General features: G+C 41.7%; 1 protein-coding gene across 6 annotated transcripts in view; it reads right to left on the bottom strand.

Moving 5' to 3' along the window:
• Nucleotides 1-19,411, bottom strand: part of SHANK2 (SH3 and multiple ankyrin repeat domains 2) — a 339,924-nt gene that overhangs the window by 168,863 nt on the left and 151,650 nt on the right. For all 6 annotated transcript variants that reach the window (XM_079980803.1, XM_079980801.1, XM_079980798.1 and 3 more), the window contains one exon: nucleotides 18,771-18,884. In XM_079980803.1, the coding sequence (XP_079836929.1) occupies nucleotides 18,771-18,884 (114 nt within the window). The remainder of the gene's footprint in view (nucleotides 1-18,770; nucleotides 18,885-19,411) is intronic.

Below are 19,411 nucleotides of genomic sequence, written 5' to 3'. Positions count from 1 at the left end.
TGCCCTGTCTCTAACACGCCCATAATAAAAATAACCTTGATGAGTGCATGTTAGGAGTTAAAGCACTTCAGATGCAAATCCTTTCTCCTCCCACAAATGCCAAATATGCTTGTTTTGCCAGGGCTGTAACACTGTATGTTAATTTCCTCCAGAACATGAGGTTATTTTCAATCCACTAGTACTACAAGAAAGGAGGTGTTTGCGTCTTTGATCTGCATTAAAAGTTCTCCAAGCCCTGAATTACAACCATTTAAATATAAAAAAGCTGAGATGCAAAGGATGTCATTTTTGTTAGTTAACCCAATTTCATTGTCACTGACTGTATCTCAGCGTAATATAGTTGAGCTATAGTATCCAATATATTTTTAGTACAAGGGCATAGGAGTGCTTCCTCTGATATTTGATGGAGAAAAAGAAGTACATTCCTTTCATTAGAGCAGATGTAGGAAACCTCTGGCCCTCCAGATACTGCTTAACTGCAGGCACAGGCAAACTTGGCCCTCTAGATGTTTTGAGAATACAATTCCCATCATCCTTGACCTGTTAGCTAGGGATGATGGGAATTATAGTCCCAAAATATCTGGGGGCCAGGTTTGCCAATGCCTGGCTTGACTACTACTCCCATCAGTGAGCATGGCCAAGGCCAGGGACGATGGGAGTCGTAGTTCAGCAACCTCTGAGGGTTCAAAGGTTCCCCACACCTGATTTAAGTGTTTAAGGCAGAGCTTTCCATTTTTCATGTTGGTGACACACTTTTTAGATATGCATCGTTTTGCAACACAGTAATTTGTTTCTACTAGCAAACCGAAGGTTAAACTAATGCAGCAGATTGTCAGTGCTTACAACTGAGTTCAAAACAAATGGACAAACGAAAATGGTCATCCAACACAATTGTGGCACCAGGTGGGCAATCCCACCTATTTGTCAAAGTTGGCCTGTTATCTCCACCCCTGGCTTATAGTATCCTAGAGGGGACTGGTAGGGTGCTTCTCATGCATTTTTTAAAAAACCTCCTCTCCTCCCTGCATCATATGCAGAATTGTCAGAAGATGTAAAAACTTGTTTTTCTCCCTTCACACTCTCTAGAAACCTCCTCACCCCATAATATATACAGTGGTACCTCGGGATGCGAACAGGATCCGTTTTGGAGCCCCATTCGCATCCAGAAGCAAATGTAACTAGCAACGGCACCTCTGTGCACACATGCGTTGCTTTTCGCTGCGTCTGCGCATGCACGTGACATCATTTTGAGCGTCTGCGCATGCGCGAGTGGCAAAACCCGGAAGTAATGCATTCCGTTACTTCCAGGTTGCTGCGGACCGCAACTCAAATGCGCTCAACATGAAGCATATTCAACCTGAGGTATGACTGTAGTTTCTTACCTACCCATCACCCTCAGCTCTCAAGGCAGGTTACAAAATTTTTAAAATACAATATTAGAAATAATTATTTCAGAATTAGAATCAAGTGTGTTTTAAAATATATATCTCAAGTGTCAAAGGACAGGGTAAACATGTGCATTTTAGCACTTCATAACAAAGTATGTTAAGGCTTCAGGAGCATGGGAATGAAAAGTTGTGTTTTATCCCTCCTTATCCCTTCCAAAGAGGGATGTGGGTGGCGCTGTGGGTTAAACCACAGAGCCTAGGACTTGCTGATCAGAAGGGCGGCGGTTCAAATCCCCATGATGGGGTGAGCTCCCGTTGCTTGGTCCCTGCTCCTGCCAACCTAGCAGTTCGAAAGCACGTCAAAGTGCAAGTAGATAAATAGGTACCGCTCCAGCGGGAAGATAATCGGCGTTTCCGTGCGCTGCTCTCGTTTGCCAGAAGCAGCTTAGTCATGCTGGCCACATAACCGGAAGCTGTACACTGGCTCCCTCAGCCAATAAAGCGAGATGAGCGCCGCAACCCCAGAATCGGTCATGACTGGACCTAATGGTCAGGGGTCCCTTTACCTTTACCTATCCCTTCCAAAAACATCCCACTCCTGAACAGCACTACAGTGCTTCTATTCAACACCAGATTCAGATATGCTTGCTCTGCCTAAAAGCAAAACACCAGAATGGTGGCAGGCCATATCTAACCCCCTTTCCCAATTAACTCTTGTGCAATCTCACCACACTTTCATGTGTGCCTCCACATTCCTATAATTTCCCCAGCAAAGTCCATTTGACCTATTATTTTTTCCTCCATTGCCCAAGCTGACAATACCTTCTTGAGCTCTAGTTACAGTCTATGCTTCTCTCAGTGTAATCACATATGCCAGTCTATTTCATAGAATTAAAATATTCCCACATGTAATGAAACGGAACCAGCCAAGTGTGGCAAATAGGTTACAAAACCTTTATTGGCCTGAACCAGAACCAAAGGAATAACTTCACTGACAGCTGAACTCAAATTGAAATTAAACCAAAATTTTGCAGCTTGACTTCCTTCATTTGAGGGTTTCCTATAAGTATACTAGTTAAGATTTTATATAATTTGAACAATAAAAAATAGGCTTGATAAATTATACTAAGGCTCATTAGGGCTCTTGAGGCACTGCCTTTATGCAATCAGCTAGAAGAACTGAAAGAGTGACTCAATAAAGCACTTAATAGAGTACTATTCCCCCCCCCCCCCCGTAACACTCATTCCTATGGCCAGGATTCTTCTATGTTTACCCAGATGTAAATTCTGTCCTGCAAATGTCTCCTAAAACATTAAAATTCATTTCTGGTCGCTTTGAGCATTTTGACTTATTGCTACTGACCATGGCAATTATCATTCAGAAACAAGTAATAAAGGAGATAGATAATGCATGCTCATCACAACAGCTCACTGACCTCTTTCTTTCATTGCTCCCCCATCTCTGCCCCAAATATATACATTAGTATAACTATAATGTTCATTTAACAGATTTGAGTATTAGGAAGTGAAAGGTCAAGTTACCTGTCACCATGGGTTCCTCCATTTGTATGAGTTCATCTCTTTTTAATCTAGATCTTCTATAGTGAAGGTGTGGTACTAAATAGCCAGGTGAGGCAGATAAATGCCTATACTGGATCTGCCCCCCCCCCAAAATTGGGGAAATTAACACATCCCAATACACATGATTTTTTGAAAGAGATGTTTACTCCAAGTGAATAGATTTCATCTTATGGATGAAGCCATTTAAGCAGTAACAGAAATGACAATAAAATTGGGCCCAAGGACAGTATCTGCAAACAAGCATCCATTTAACCATATTACATCTGTGGATCACAGTGCTCTGCACAATCAATGTAAGGGAAAAATGAGCATGAAAGTAGAAAGGGGAAAACATACCAGTGTGGTTAGTATATTGGTAACCAAGGAACAAGAAGTACAAACTCTGAAAACGTTTATAAAAAGCAAAATGTTTTGCTAGACCAATATATTGAAATTAACATAAATGGCAGAATTACTACTACTACTACTACTATTCACCCAGCATTCAATCTAAGCTGAATGCAGGTTACATTAATATACAATCTGAATGCAGGTTACATTAATATACAACCTGAATGCAGGTTACATTAATATACAATCATAAAAGCAGATAAAGCAATTACAATTACAAACAAGGAAAACTGTTTCAACTGGAAGAGAACAGTATAAATTCAGCAAAAACAGATGGGTCCCACAGAACAAAATCCCTGAGCTATCAAAGGCCAGGCTAAAGAGGGGCAACTTCAGCATATGGCAAAAGCTGTACAATGAAGATGCTACACTAAGTGTGGGAAACCTTTGGCCCTCCAGATATTGCTGGTCATTTGTCATGGTTACTGGGGCTGCTGGGAGTTCAGCAATATCTGGAAGGCCAAATGTTCCCAACTATGTTAGACACACCTCTTTAGGGCAGGAATACCACAATTTAGGGGCTGTCACAGAGAAACCCTCTCCCAGGGTGCCATTCCCCACATTTCTAAGAGTGGTGTTGCCATCCAGAGAGTCACCTCTGTACATCTTAACACTGTCTTAAAACAGTTTTCTATGGGTTGTAAATGGAACTCCAGCCAGTAATATGGCTGTTGCATTTTAGACCAGTTGAAGTTCCCAAATCATCTTCAACAGCATGCCCACACAGAGTATATCACAATAGTCCAGTTTTGAAGTTGTCATGGCATGGAGAACAGTGGCCCAGTCATTGGAATGGAAGCATTTACACTCCATAATCTTTTCTTTTCTAAAAGGTTTGCTACAACATTTTACATATAAACTAAAGATGGAGGGGTATCCCCATGGTAATATTATCTAGTGACAGCTTAAACTAGTGTAGTCCAACTGAAGTTTGCAGGACTATAGGTAAAGGGTAAAGGTACCCCTGCCCGTACGGGCCAGTCTTGACAGACTCTGTAGGAGCATCTCCACCCCCATCGTTCAGCCCGGACACTGAGATCCAGCGCCGAGGGCCTTCTGGCGGTTCCCTCATTGCGAGAAGTGAGGCTACAGGGAACCAGGCAGAGGGCCTTCTCGGTAGTGGCGCCCGACCTGTGGAACGCCCTCCCATCAGATGTCAAAGAGATAAAGAATTACCTGACATTCAGAAGACATCTTAAGGCAGCCCTGTTCAGGGAAGTTTTTAATATGTAATGCTGTACTGTTTTTAACACTGATTGGGAGCCGCCCAGAGTGGCTGGGGAAACTCAGCCAGATGGGCGGGGTATAAATAATAAATTATTATTATTATTATTATCTGGGGTTGTGTGCCCATCTCACTTAAGAGGCCAGGGGCCAGCGCTGTCCGGAGACACTTCCGGGTCACGTGGCCAGCGTGACATCGCTGCTCTGGCCAGAGCCAGAGCCAGAGCCGCACACGGAAACGCCGTTTACCTTCCCGCTGGTAAGCGGTCCCTATTTATCTACTTGCACCCGGAGGTGCTTTCGAACTGCTAGGTTGGCAGGCGCTGGGACCGAGCAGCGGGAGCGCACCCCGCCGCAGGGATTCGAACCGCCGACCTTTCGATCGGCAAGCCCTAGGCGCTGAGGCTTTAACCCACAGCGCCACCTGCGTCCCTTGCAGGACTATACTAGCATAAATTATCACGGAAGTATCTCACCCACTAGTATAATTATTTTCACTACCATCTGCTTTTCATGTCACAACAAGTGCTCATACAGAATCTAATGAAATCCTTATAAGATCCATTACTTACTTGCAAATTTTAAAAACTAGCAGATCTATTCAGAAAGCCTCTGTAAATGACAGAACAAAGCTTTTGCTCATTCTTCAGTAAAAACAGTATCCTTCATGAAATATAACGATCCATTGATAAAAGAGACTTTTGTTATCAGGGGAGTAAAGGAATTAAGAAAAAACCGATCGGCAGAAAATATGGATAAATGAAATATATGTTGATAATGTTTTATCAAATATAGTTTAAACAAGCAAAATAGTGACATATACATTTATACAGTGGGTTGCAGTAAATCAACACTTTCACATGCCTTTCACATTTTAATCAGCCCCAGCCATCATGCACAGTTGTCAGGGGTGATAGGAGCTGTAGTCCAGCAACATCTGGAGGGAACCACACTGGCTAGTCCTGCAATGCACATCTACTCAAAAGTTAGTCCCATTTAGTTCAGTTGGCCCTACACATAGGTAGAACTGCAGCCTAAATGCAGCTGCTTTCCCCTCCCCCTCCAATTTAAGTTGGGACTGTGGTGCTGGGGAAGAGAGATCAACTTTTCTCCTCAAGACATTTTTTACTCATCCAAATCACTTCCTCAATATTGCAGTTCGCCCTTTTCTCTGCAGCTAAGCAAACAGAATGAGAATTGAAGTAGGGTCCTGTCCATCAGTCTAACTGACTCGACTGCCACCTAGATCTTCTCTTAGCAGCCAGTAACTCAGCATGGAACACAGAGGTAGAAAGAAACCTTTCCACTGGCCTGTTGTGACAGATATTACCCTGGCTTTCCCAGACTGTTTCTTCTACTACTGTCCTTTCCTCTGTAACAGATCGTGTCTTTATCTTTAGACTATAAACCTGAGGGCAAAATGTGTGTTATTTCCCACTTTTGTACAGAGCCGAGCAATTCTAGGCATTTTATTATCAACAACGACAAGATCAACAAGGCCTCTAACAGCAATAAATGCTGGGAATTGCAGTAGTAGTCATGGGAACTAGAGAACACAGAGGGAGACAGTTAAACCTGTAAATGTGATCTTAGCCTCTGAGTTTGCATGTCAGGAAATTACTGGATATAAGAACAGCAGGAATCAGCATGTGAGTACATAGGTCCCATCTGAGTTAAGGAAGGAAGGAAGGAAGGAAGGAAGGAAGGAAGGAAGGAAGAAAGCCTCTGAATGGTCCAGCAGCTGCAGACTGACCAGCATCTCTAAGGAGAAGAAGAAGAAGAGTTTGGATTTGATATCCCGCTTTATCACTACCTGAAGGAGTCTCAAAGCGGCTAACATTCTCCTTTCCCTTCCTCCTCCACAACAAACACTCTGTAAGCTGAGTGGGGCTGAGAGACTTCAGAGAAGTGTGACTAGCCCAAAGTCACCCAGCAGCTGCATGTGGAGGAGCGGGGAAGCGAACCCGGTTCACCAGATTACGAGTCCACCGCTCTAACCACTACACCACACTGGCTCACAGCAAGACTCTCAGCAAGCCCTAGGAGCTGTAGAAATGGAGTCTTTGCTCCCTTGGCTTAAATGAAAGAAAAAAGTTTAAGCACCTGCTGCCCTGCAAGTTGTTTATATGTGTGTGTCATCATGCAAGTCACCCTAACCAAGTGGGCAGATGGTAGAGATGTTAACTGGAATTACACAGGAGCAACAATGAAGGTGTCAGGCTCAACAGCAATACTCTATGCATGCTAGAGAAGACAACACTAACAACCTGATCAAAACTGAGCTCTACTGTTTCCCTAGGGCTTGCTTCCTAGTAACTGTGTTTTTCTAGGTTGTAATCTTCTGCATTTTACCTACCACATACAGACCCTTCAAGTGTCCTTATTTTCCAGGGACAGTCCCAGATTTACAGTCCTGGTTTCTGATTTGATCTCAGAATGTCCTGCTTTTCCTTAGGACAGAGCTTTCTAAACTGTGTCACAACACATTAGTGTGTCAGCTGCAGCGTGTTGGTGTGTTGCGAGAATGTTCCCCATGCTCCTTCCAGGGCTGGTAGTAAAACTGAATTACTGTTTCACAGAATGATGCATGTCTAAAAAGTATGTCACTGACATGAAAAGTTTGGAAAGCTCTGCACTTAGGGTGTCCCTATTTCCTCAGAGAAAAGTTGGAGGGTATGAAATAGGACATCCCCTTTTTTAGAGGGGAAATGTTGGTGGGTATGCCACATGTTGCCAAAATACCATTCTTAAATCCTTATTAAAAATATAATATTTATCATGCCTTAATGACAGAAGTAGAAAAGGAGATAGGTATATTGAATCGGATTCAACTAAATAGTCACACCAGTGGGAGCTAGTAGAACAAGACTTGCTAGCACAACAGAACTATTCCCCCTCTTCTTCCCTTCCCCTTCCCCTTCCCCTGAGTGTCCCCTTCTGCACCCCCCAAAAATCAGCTCTGGGCTGTCAGAAGAACCCCTGGAACAGCATGCAAAGGGAGGAGAGTGGAGATTGTTCTGTTGGCAAAGCAGAAATGTTTGTGCTGACAAAATTACACTATTAATGCAACAATGAATTCCATCCATTGAAGATGTGGCACAGATAACTCAGTTGCTTAGAGCATAGTGCTGAAAACGCCAATGTTGCAGGTTTGGTCCCTATAAGGGACAAGGTTGCATTGCAGGTGGTGGACTAGATGATCCTCAGGGTCCCTTCCAACTCTACAATTCTATGATTCAAAAGATAGGCGTAACTAGGCCATACTGCACCACACACTCGTCTTTGTTGCCCATGCTGGACATAAGAGAAAGGGGGGGGGGGTCAAAAGAATAACATTGCCAAATCTGTGCTAGTACAGGGATTCCTCTTAATAATTTAAAAGTAGTCTTTTTTGTTTCAAAGCCTGCGTCATTCCAGTTATACCATTAATGAATGCAGATCAGTGGAAATATAAAGGAAATATATAAAAGTAGCCGTGAAGACACACTTAATAACTATCAACTTGTTGGGGTTACTGTTTCTGTAAGGACAGAATCAGACATTACATAACACATGATTATATTTAGTGCGTCAAAAACTTGCATGCTAATGACCTGAACATAATCCTAGACAATAAGCCAAGAATAACGCTGAGAAGATACTTCAACTGAAAGACCATATTGTTTCATCCTTGGGGAGGGAGGGAAGTGGGGAATCCCTAAAGAGCTATGCTGCTAGAATCAGTTGGAACACACATGGGTTGTATTTCTCTGCTCCTTGGGGAGGGCATGGGGCCAAGCACCAATTCATGATGCTGTTAAGGATATATGGAAATCATTCAAGTCCCACGAGGGCCACAAAGGCCAAGGCAGCTGCTCCTTGGCATATGGTCCATTATATTTGCCACTGATAAAGAGCCGTAACGGGGGTAGTAGAAAAATGACTGCTGCTCTACATTCACTTGCATTATACACACACTGATGAAACTTCCCTTCCTAGACTTTGCTAGATCATGAAGAGTATGATTCAGGATGTATTTGGGAAATGGTGTAATATTTCCACCACTAGCTTTGTTTCTTTAGTAATAGGGTTTGCTTTGTTTGAGGGCTAAGGAAGAGAAGCACAAAAAGGCTTCAGTCTATTTACCTTTGGAGCATTGCTAGGGATGAGCCCACATTTTTTGTAATCAAGGTCCAGATTCAACAAAACAGTAGTCAACACAATGAGTCCCACTACAGCAACCGTGCTTTCCTCCCAATCTGCTCTATGCACTTTGGGAGAATCTCCAGAACAGTGCATGGGGGAAGAAAGTGGAGATTGTTCCATCTGGGTAGCAAAAACGCTTGTCCTGACTGAACTATGATAATATTGTGACAGTGAATTCCTCCCATGGTGTACAAGTGTTTCTGGCTACATACTGAATTTGGGGCAAACTGAACTGAGGGGTGAGGGCTGCTGCTCTTTCAATCTTGCATCCTAACTGGGAAGTGGTCATGATAGGCCTGAAGTGGGGAGGCAAGCCAGCAACACAATTGGAGAGGGGAGAGAGAGAGAGAGAGAGAGAGAGAGAGAGAGAGAGGAGTAGAGGAAAGGAAGGGAAAATGGAAGAAAGAGAAGGAGAAAGTAAATGGGGAAGAAGATAAGAGGGAGATAAGAGGAGGTGTGGAGGAACAGAAATGGCAGGCATTGCCATGGAAAGAAAATAGAAAGAGGAGTGGGTGAGGAAGATTTAGGGGCCAAGAAAACTCCAGTGATGAGCTTAAATTAGATGAGAAGGAATTTTATGAGGCAGGGAAACTACTTTACAGTAAACTGTGGGGCTGTAATCAGGAGTACATGGCTGCAAAAGAGAAACATACAACAAACAGGATTGATGATGACAAGAACACCCAGGGCTGTGCGAGTAAAATGAGAGGCACCCTGGGGCTCTGGAGATCCTAGGGATTCGCAGGGAGGGGCAGTGCAATAATAAGCACTCAATTGCCCATTTCTGTCAGTAGTCATGTTGCTATGTTCTGCTTCCACTTTATCTTTTGAACATTCATGGCAATTACAGAGACATGAATTACGGTCACATACTTTTTACAAAACAGAACTGATGGAAAATGTTCCCAGGCAATGCCACCACACAATACTTTAAGCAAAGCAAGAAATTTTGGCATGTCATGTTTCTGTGCATCTGACCAAAAGGAACAAAAACACGAAAACACACACATATTGATAGATAGACACACAAACAGAGAGAGAGAAAAAAATGAAGATGTTGATAATTTTATTTTGATTCACAAATGAAGAACCACATCACCTTGTCATACCCAACACAGCCCAAATACAAATAACTTGCTCTCTCAGATGAAACTCCCTCACCTCCCATACTTCTGAATGTGAAATTATTCTGTCCTCAGGCAAACTGCTCACAACAGATGCCTTTCCTCTACTCCAAGACAGATCACACAGGGCCATTATCACCTCGGTTTTGTTTGGATACAACCTAACTGTCCTCTGAGGCAGAACACACATTTTTCACTTGTCAAAAGTATACATGTGGCAAGTGATTCCTGCACCATCTTGCTATGGAACACTACTATCATGGCAGAGTCACATCCACCCACATACTATTGACTATAGGCAAGTGAATACTTTTTTGTTTCAACAGGCTTTTGGGAATAGACTGCTTTTAATGAAAGGACTGGTGCCATGCTGTTTTTATTGTAATTATTTGTACGTTTTAAACAGAGTTTATATATGGATATAGTTTTAATTCTATTTAATTCTATTAATGTTTAATTGTTTTTTCATGATTGTTTTTTCCTATTTCCCCCTTTGTTTTTAGTGATTCTTGTTTTTATCTGCAAGCTGTCTTTTTATCTGAGTTACATAAGGGAAAAGGGTGTGGTATGCATAAATGAATTAATATGAGAAGTTGCAATATAATGGTGATGTTCATGTTCAGGCATTCTAAGTGCTACACCTGAAACAAACTGTTTCCAGTAATGCTCCTATGGTTAGTGTTACATGTCTTCCAATCACAGATGCAGTGGAAACATTTCATAATAATGCCAAAAAAAGCCAAGACCTCTAATAAGAAATAAAATAGCTCTTTGCATGAAATGCAGATGTAATACTGGGCCAACGTATTGCAGATGCAACAGTTTGTCTGCTGCAGTAACCTTCTCAAGATTGTGCTATTCTGACAGCAACAAATTAGATGCACCTGTATCCACTCCCCATGTCAACATGCAGTTCACATCAGCCAACCTACAGGTGAGCCATGCAGAAGGTTAATGGCTATACCTTCTAGAAAGTTTTGGAATCTAGTCAGCTCTGCAACTGACTGTAAATCAAGTAGCCCAAATGCTTCAGTCTATAGGAAAACACAGATCTTTGCCCCCAGAAACCATGAAAATATAGCGGGGGTTTTCAAGTGCTGTAACAAGTGGATTTTCCAGGTTTTGTAGGGCCTTTGGGAAGGATACACTCAGTGGGGCCCACTCCTTTTCACCAGGCACCATTCATTTGTCCTCTCCCTCTGGACCCAATTCACTGGGAGCACAGGGAATCAGAAGGTACCAGCTCATGCCTGTCACTATCTGCATATTTTAAAAGATTCAAAGATTAAGGCTGCATTCACACAGTTATTTCAGTTTTCCCAAAGTTTCCCTGACTGCTAATTTCTGCATTATATTTGAGCTTTCATGTGATGTAAAGGTCACTTCTGAAAATCAAGCAAAATATAGTGCCCATTTCCGTGCTAAAATCAGTTTTCAATTCTGGAAATCTGGAAAACTGCAGGGGTTTTGCTCTATGAGTTTCCCTTATGCCTCCCATCTGAAGCAGCCTTTGGGTGGAGGGTCCCTCAATAGGTCATTTCTCCACAATTTGTCCCTGTAACCTTTACATACACACCCACCCTCACTCTACAGTTGGGGCAAGCATTTCCTTTGCCTTGCATGCCACTGTGCAGATGCTACAGCCAAAGGCCACAGCTGAAGGTTCACTGGCCACCATCCTCACTCATGAGGAGATAAGCCAATGGTGCTGAGGCAGCTTCATTGTGCCTGGCAAGAAGGTGCTCTCTCTCTCTCTCTCTCTCTCTCTCTCTCTCTCTCTCTGTGTGTGTGTGTGTGAGAGAGAGAGAGAGAGAGAGAGAGAGAGAGAGAACTAGGTGGTGGGATAACAGTATGGGAGGGGGAGTTGCTGAGTGGGAGAGGAAAGGGTATGAAGTGACCAGCAGGCTGCACTAGCAGAGCAGAGAGGGGACACCTAGAAACAGTAAGAGGAAGGCAAAACCAAAGAACAAAGGAAACAAAATCCCAAAACAAAAAAATAACTAAGGAAAACCGTGAGGGGAAAAAGCAGCCGGGAGGGGGTGATTTGGAGCAGGAAAGCATTTCCCAATTCAGTGGCAGATTTAAAGGTGCAAGAGGAACTTCTGCATTTCACTGGGGAGCATGACACAAGGCATCTTCCTTGACCTATTTCTTCATCAGTCCATTAAGTTCAACAGAACTTCTCAGAAAGAAGCTTGGGATCATTATTATTTGGATCAGGAACATATTTCATATTGCCTGCTTTTTTCTTCAGAATAAAAGCAGCTGAATTGAACATGTCATCAACATCACAAGCAGTTTGACCCTCACAGCTTGACCAGGGAGAGACCAGATATATTTGGACTGAACAGCTTTCAGAATGGCCACTTTCACCTAAAAATGTTGTCTGTTCTTTCACATATCTTAACCAAGGAATGGTCATCACCTGCTAAAGGAACAGGTTATTGTTATATTATCACTAAGATGAAAACCTTCACAGAGACGGGAGAGGGGTCTACTTAAGATAAACCTCCAAAAGCAAGTGGTGAATGCAGCTGAATCCAGTTGGCTTCTGAAATGTCCTGGAGTAGCTAAGAGTGATCACTGCAGATGGTGACAGCAGTCACGAAATTAAAAGACGCCTGCTTCTTGGGAGAAAAGCAATGACAAACCTAGACAGCATCTTAAAAAGCAGAGACATCACCTTGCCAACAAAGGTCCGTATAGTTAAAGCTATGGTTTTCCCAGTAGTGATGTATGGAAATGAGAGCTGGACCGTAAAGAAGGCTGATCGCCAAAGAATTGATGCTTTTGAATTATGGTGTTGGAGGAGACTCTTGAGAGTCCCATGGACTGCAAGAATATCAAACCTCTCCATTCTTAAGGAAATCAGCCCTGAGTGCTCACTAGAAGGACAGATCATGAAGCTGAGGCTCCAATACTTTGGCCACCTCATGAGAAGAGAAGACTCCCTGGAAAAGACCCTGATGTTGGGAAAGATTGAGGGCACAAGGAGAAGGGGACGACAAACGAGATGGTTGGACAGTGTTCTTGAAGCTACCAGCATGAGTTTGACCAAACTGCGGTAGGCAGTGAAAGACAGGAGTCCCTGGTGTGCTCTGGTCCATGGGGTCACGAAGAGTCGGACACAACTAAATGACTAAACAACAACAACAGCTAAGAGTTGGTGCCAATAGCTTGGCTATTGATGACTTCATTGACCTTTGGTTGACCCAAGCCCTAAACTGAGTTGCTATGAGATGTCTTTTCCCAAGGCTTCAAGATTCCTGGCAGCATTCTCTGGGTTTAATGACTGGGTTTGTCACTGTAGTGACTGGCTTTTAAAAGGTCTCTTCTCCCTTGTCTAATCAGAGCAGAAAGACATATACAACCAGCAATTATCCGGAACCTGCCCTTCTCAAAGTTGGTAACCTAAATCCCTGCTCCCAAAACACGATGGATGTGTGTAAGAGAGAGAGAGAGAGCACATGGGGAAAATAGATGAAGCAATTTATTTCAACATTAGTTCAATCACAGTTATAAATTAGAGGAATGCTTTGAAATCAGGGCAGATTGCTCTATTTAGCTTTGCTCTATTTCCACATGCCAAGGCTGTTCTATCACTAAGGAAGCAACCATAAATAAGACACAGCTCTCCTGATCAGTCCAAAACCTACTTGGATGTTTAAACACCTGGGTACATTAATCTTATATGAAATTAAATGCAATGCTGCAAAACCACCACCAACAAAAAAATCCATACATTCTGTTCAGCTATTCTTATGTAACTATATTTACTCAACACAATACAGAGAAATAACTTATGTTCCCACAGCCTGCTGTAGCAAAGGGCAAACTAAACTGATTCAGCTGAATGCAGATTTTTCAAGTTTTTTTTTAAAAAAGATCAGTTATAATAAGATGTTTCAGTGATTCAAAATGCTTATTGAAGTATTTTTTTAACAACCAGAAAACACACAAAATTTGAAATACAGTGATACCTTGGGTTAAGTACTTAATTTGTTCCGAAGGTCCGTTCTTAACCTGAAACTGTTCTTTAGCTAATGGGGTCCTCCTGCTGCCGCTGCACCGCCGGAGCATGATTTCTGTTCTCATCCTGTAGCTAAGTTCTTAACCCAAGGTACTATTCCTGGGTTAGCGGAGTCTGTAACCTGAAGTGTATGTAACCCGAGGTACCGCTGTAGAAGAATACCAGGTATAGCTCAAAAAAATAGTAAAGATCTTGAGCTAACAAGGTTGGGTGGGACTTGTGCTCAAAGCTCTATCTTCAAAATCCACCCACCCATCAGCCCTAACTCCCGCTTTCCTTGTTCATAAAGAAGTATAAATTTCTCTTACTTTTACTTGGGTCTTACTACAGATCAATCAAGGGAACAATGTGCTCCTCTCTCCTTCTGTGTTCTCCCACCCATACACAATTAAACACCATACAGAATTAAACAGTACATGTATGTTTGTGCATGCAATAGTAAATATACAATAAGAATACTCAGCTACAACATTTCTACTGCATATTTCAACAAAGCAAAAGGCCAATACTGAAAATATTCAGGTATTAGTCCATTGCAGAGTTTTAGAAATGAAAAACCACTTTCAATACAGCCTAGAAACTCACTGAAATCCAGGGCAGGTGCTGTGTGAATTTTGTTGGTTTTTTTTTTGGGGGGGGGGAAACATTCTTGTATGTGGGTCCCACCTACAGCCTGAAGTGGTACAGTTGCCTCAGTGAGAATTATGCTATTGGTTCCATATTTCCCCACAACCATATGCCTCTAAAAACCTTAAGGATACTCTGTATTGGAGAACAAAAATATATATGAAACACAGCAGTTTTCATAGCTCCATATAGATGCAGCTTCAGTTATTACAGCATTGTCTCTCTCTACCCCCAGTTGCCAACATTTACTTTAAAAGAATGACTAATTCAGTTCTGTTAAAACATTTTAGATCAGTTACCACTGCTTTTTATGTATACATGGAAAAATCTAAGAATGCTTCTAAGAGGAACCACCTAGTATTGACATGCTTCTGTTTTGTACATAAACAATGCCACCTAGTGATCATCTACAAAACTGAACTGTTTGGGGAAAATAATGCATTTCTAATTGTTCCTGCTAAGCATTTGATGCAGCAGACTATGGCCTACAAAATCTTGTGAAACAATAAATTTAAGAAGGACTCTATTGTTTTAAGTATAGGAATAGCTGCTATGTAATGCACAGGCTGCTAATGTACAGCATTTTGGAAAATTGGAGAGGACACTTAAACAGGGAACAGCAGCTGGTGCCCCTGAATGCCTTAAAGACAATAAGGAGACTTAGATTGAAATCCTATACACACCTACATTTTCTGTTGTCTGTCTACTAATATGCATCCTCTACAATGCCCTGGATCTAACATACCCTGGGCCCAAGGCCATGGGGCAAAAATGGTGGCCATTACAATTGGTATTTGAATAAATTTGAATACATATTTGAATAAATAATCCTCTTTATCTAGGGCATGGAGGGAGGGGAATCTTCTGAGGTATTTTGGCTTGGTTCTAAATATTCTTCTGCTTAAATTTCTACTTAACTGATATAGAAGGACCAAATTATTATGTGAGAAGTAAGTGATTTGATCTCCCACCTCCCTCCCCCCCAAGTTACTACAATGCAGCTCAGATCCTGAAGCTGAGGCTCCAATACTTTGGCCACCTCATGAGAAGAGATAACTCCCTGGAAAAGACCCTGATGTTGGGAAAGATGGAGGGCACAAGGAGAAGGGGAAGACAGAGGACAAGATGGTTGGACAGTGTTCTCGAAGGTACCAGCATGAGTTTGACCAAACTGCGGGAGGCAGTGGAAGACAGGAGTGCCTGACTTGCTCTGGTCCATGGGGTCACGAAGAGTTGGACACGACTAAACGACTAAACAACAACAACAACAATGCAGCTGCAAAGTTTTGATAATTTGCCCATAGTATTGGTGTTTGGGGAGGGGAGCTAAATTCTGTCTCCCTGTACGTTTTCCTGATCTAGATGGGCATCTCCTAACTCTTCTGTTCCTTTCCCTCCATGGAGCCAGTGAGCACACTTTCCTCTACTGCAGTGGAACAGCTGTTACACACTACTCCAAAGAGTTTCAGAGGGAAAATCGTTTATTGTGCCACTATCAGAGGCATTGAACTCTGTTTCTGTTACCCAGGCATTGTTTCTGTTACCCAGCAGCCCCCAACAACCCCCAGGCTTAATTAACCATGTCTTAGTGAAAGAAGCTACAAATCAGGCTTCCTCAACCTTGGCCCTCCAGATGTTTTGAAACTACAATTCCCATCATCCCTGACCACTGGTCCTGCTAGCTAGGGATCATGGGAGTTGTAGGCCAAAAACATCTGGAGGGCCGAGGTTGAGGAAGCCTGATGTAGGTAGGTTTGATTTGTCATCTGATCCTCAGCTAAACTTTAGTCATTTATCAAACTTTACCTTGAACATCTTAGTGTGGAAAGCTTCAGGATGAGACTCTTAAGTTCATCAAGTTGCTTTCCCTAAAGTGAAGTTACTGGTCCTGCTTTTTCAGTGCTGTGCCACATGGCATTTTCCTCAGCTGCACAAGGTTTTTGAAGGTCTATATCCCCACAAGTGTAGGGTTTAGCATCTCCCATCTAGACTTTTGGCACTCAGCTGAAAGGAAAAAATGAGACGTCACTGTCTGCCAGGGTAAAGGAGAAATTTTTCTTACCACTGAAATATGTAGCAGCAGGATTGCCACTGGGAACAGAGCCCTGAGGTACAATGAATTAACAAGATTCAGTTGCAGACCAAACAATGTGAATTTCTAACTTCTGTGTTTTTTCTTTAAGGTAGATGTAATTTGTTTTACAATTATGCTATATAAGCGTAACTCATCTGAGATGCCCTCTGATAACAGAGAGCAATTTAACTAAGAACTGTAACTCCTGAGTTACTAGGGAAACCCAGCCAGATGGGCGGGATAGAAATAATAAATAACAATTATTGTTATTATTATTTATTATTAGTTATGTAGCCCAAGCCACACTGGATGATGAACTACTACCACTATACCATGCTTTAGTTCAGATTCTGGCAATGAAGGGGGTTGGACCAGATTACCCTCAGGATCCCTTCCAAGTTCTTAATACTGTACACAGTCTCAGTAGTGACGTGAACCATTTGTAGCAATTTAAAAGAACTTCAATAGCCCCAGCAGGTTCCATTTGTAATTCTCACTACTGTGACAAGCCCACGTCTGGCCTGCACCACACTTCAGCCTATATGTGGAAATTCAATGTGGCTGAACATTAGTTCATACCAAAGCCAAAACCCTTCACACAGATGTACTGAATAAGACTAGACTGGACCCCTTCTCTATAACACCTAGTTTTCTAGAGGGTCCCAGTAGCAGTTTGTGGGAGCATCTGGGCATTCAGCCAAGTCCTATTTCAGTTAACGTTCAAAAAGAAGTGATGGGAAAGGCTACACCTTAGGAAACCAGTGTTGTATCCACATAGCTCTTGGAGGGCTATGTAACATCAGGACCTGCACCATGTTTTTGACTTATATGTAACTCGATAGCTACACACATTTAGCTAGAAAATATTTTATTATTCTTCTAAAGGAAAGATGCTGGGCTCCATTTAAATAATGATCTAGGTGAGATAATGAACTATTGTGCTAGAGAAATGCTGAATTCCGTAATGTTATCTGAAACTCTCAGGGTACATTCAAACAATGTAGAAGCTTTTATACACTGCAGAGACCATAGTGTGAATTCTCATAATTTATGGAGGTTTTTGATGCTTCTCAGCTGACAGCCTTTTAATAGCCCCAGAAGGTGGTATTTAATCACTAGTTCCTTCACTGTTCCTCCTAATTTATTTTCCAGGTTTCTTTAATAGATTTAGTCCAAGGTAATACTGACAGATTGCCTGAAAACAATTACCTGACCTTGCATTTTCTTCCAAAGCAGAAAACAAATAACAGCCATGTGATTAACTCTAATCATAAGCTACTTTTAATCCACATCTGATGCATTTTTCATAATTCCATCTCATTTAGGACTTATTCCAAGTCTCAGTTTGTTTCTTAAAATAAAAAATAATAATTCCTATATCCACTAACAACTTCTTCTGTTTAACATTAAAACAAGCATCAAAGCAAAATACCATTATTTACAATATGTGGGAAATACGAATGTAGAGTAGGCACAATCCCAATTGCGGAGTACCTGTGACATATTTGGAGGGCAAAGGGCATTCTTTTTTAAACAACAACCTAAAAGCCAAAACAAACAGCAACAAAGAACATTTTAACAATATTAAAACATTTACTCCTTATACAAAATTCTATAAATTCAAGGATGCATTCCAAATTCCCTGTCATTTGTAGGCAAGTAAATATGTCAAACTCAGTTTAAGGCTCATTTTCACTACACCAACTAACATCATTATACTGGCCACAATACAGCCAAAGTGATGCAATTATAGAGTTACATAATTCGCTCCAATTTAAATCAATAGAACAAAAGGTACATCAATTTGGACAGAACCCTTTACATAGCGCATGTATCAAATACCCAGCAAAAGATACATACGAGTATTATACCACAGAAAAAATCACACATTTTATTACTTCTGTTGTAGATGTTTAACCAAACCTTTGCTTTCACATATTAGTACGGGGTCGGGTGGGGGAACCCAACCCAAATTTATAGCTGTATCTTTCTTTTAAAAAATAGCTACTCCTTCCTGAGGGCTAAGCAACCAGTTTGAGACACACTCTTATCTTCAATTAATTATGGGGGGAGGGGAATGAACATGGAAAAATAATAGGCATTTTATATCATTTGACATGGGTTACAACGGAATATCACCATCTTACCTGGTTTGCTTTCATTTGGTTTACACTGCACTTCCTCAACACATTCTGCAGGAAACCATCCAACATGACCTCGAGTGGTGCCTTCCCAGAATCCACCCTCGCCAATGCTCAAAACTAGGCATGAAATAGGAAAACGCCATTAGATGTTTACTTCTGCATAAATTTATTTTATACACAAGCTTAAATGGTAACTTACAAGCTTAAATGCAAAGTCCCATTTAACAATGAAGTAGGCCACATGCAATTGCACCTATGGAACCTATGATTTCCACTGTCTATGTTGGAATAAAAACTTAACAGACATGATTAGCAGTTGTAAAAATGTATAAAATTCAGAATGAACAAAAGAAAACCTCATCTGATTAAGAATTAGCAAACAGGGCAACTGTTAGCAGGTAACATGAAAAGAACTCTAAAGTGGTGCAGAACGAGCTTCTGAGCAACCTCATAGCCTAAGTATTTCCCCAAAATGAACAGTACTCAGTATTCTGCTATACTTAGAACATAACATTTGGGTAAGGAAAAATAGTACATTCCCACTCTTCAGTGAATCCTGAAGATGGAATCTAGAAAATCAGTTAATGCACAATAGATCTGGAAGAAACTTACAGTTACTCCTTTCTTGGGGGCTAAGCTATACC

Source organism: Podarcis cretensis (genome assembly GCF_951804945.1).
Source record: "Podarcis cretensis genome assembly, chromosome: 1".
In the NCBI taxonomy this organism is placed as follows: Eukaryota; Metazoa; Chordata; class Lepidosauria; order Squamata; family Lacertidae; genus Podarcis; species Podarcis cretensis.
This window is presented reverse-complemented; position numbering and strand designations above follow the sequence as displayed.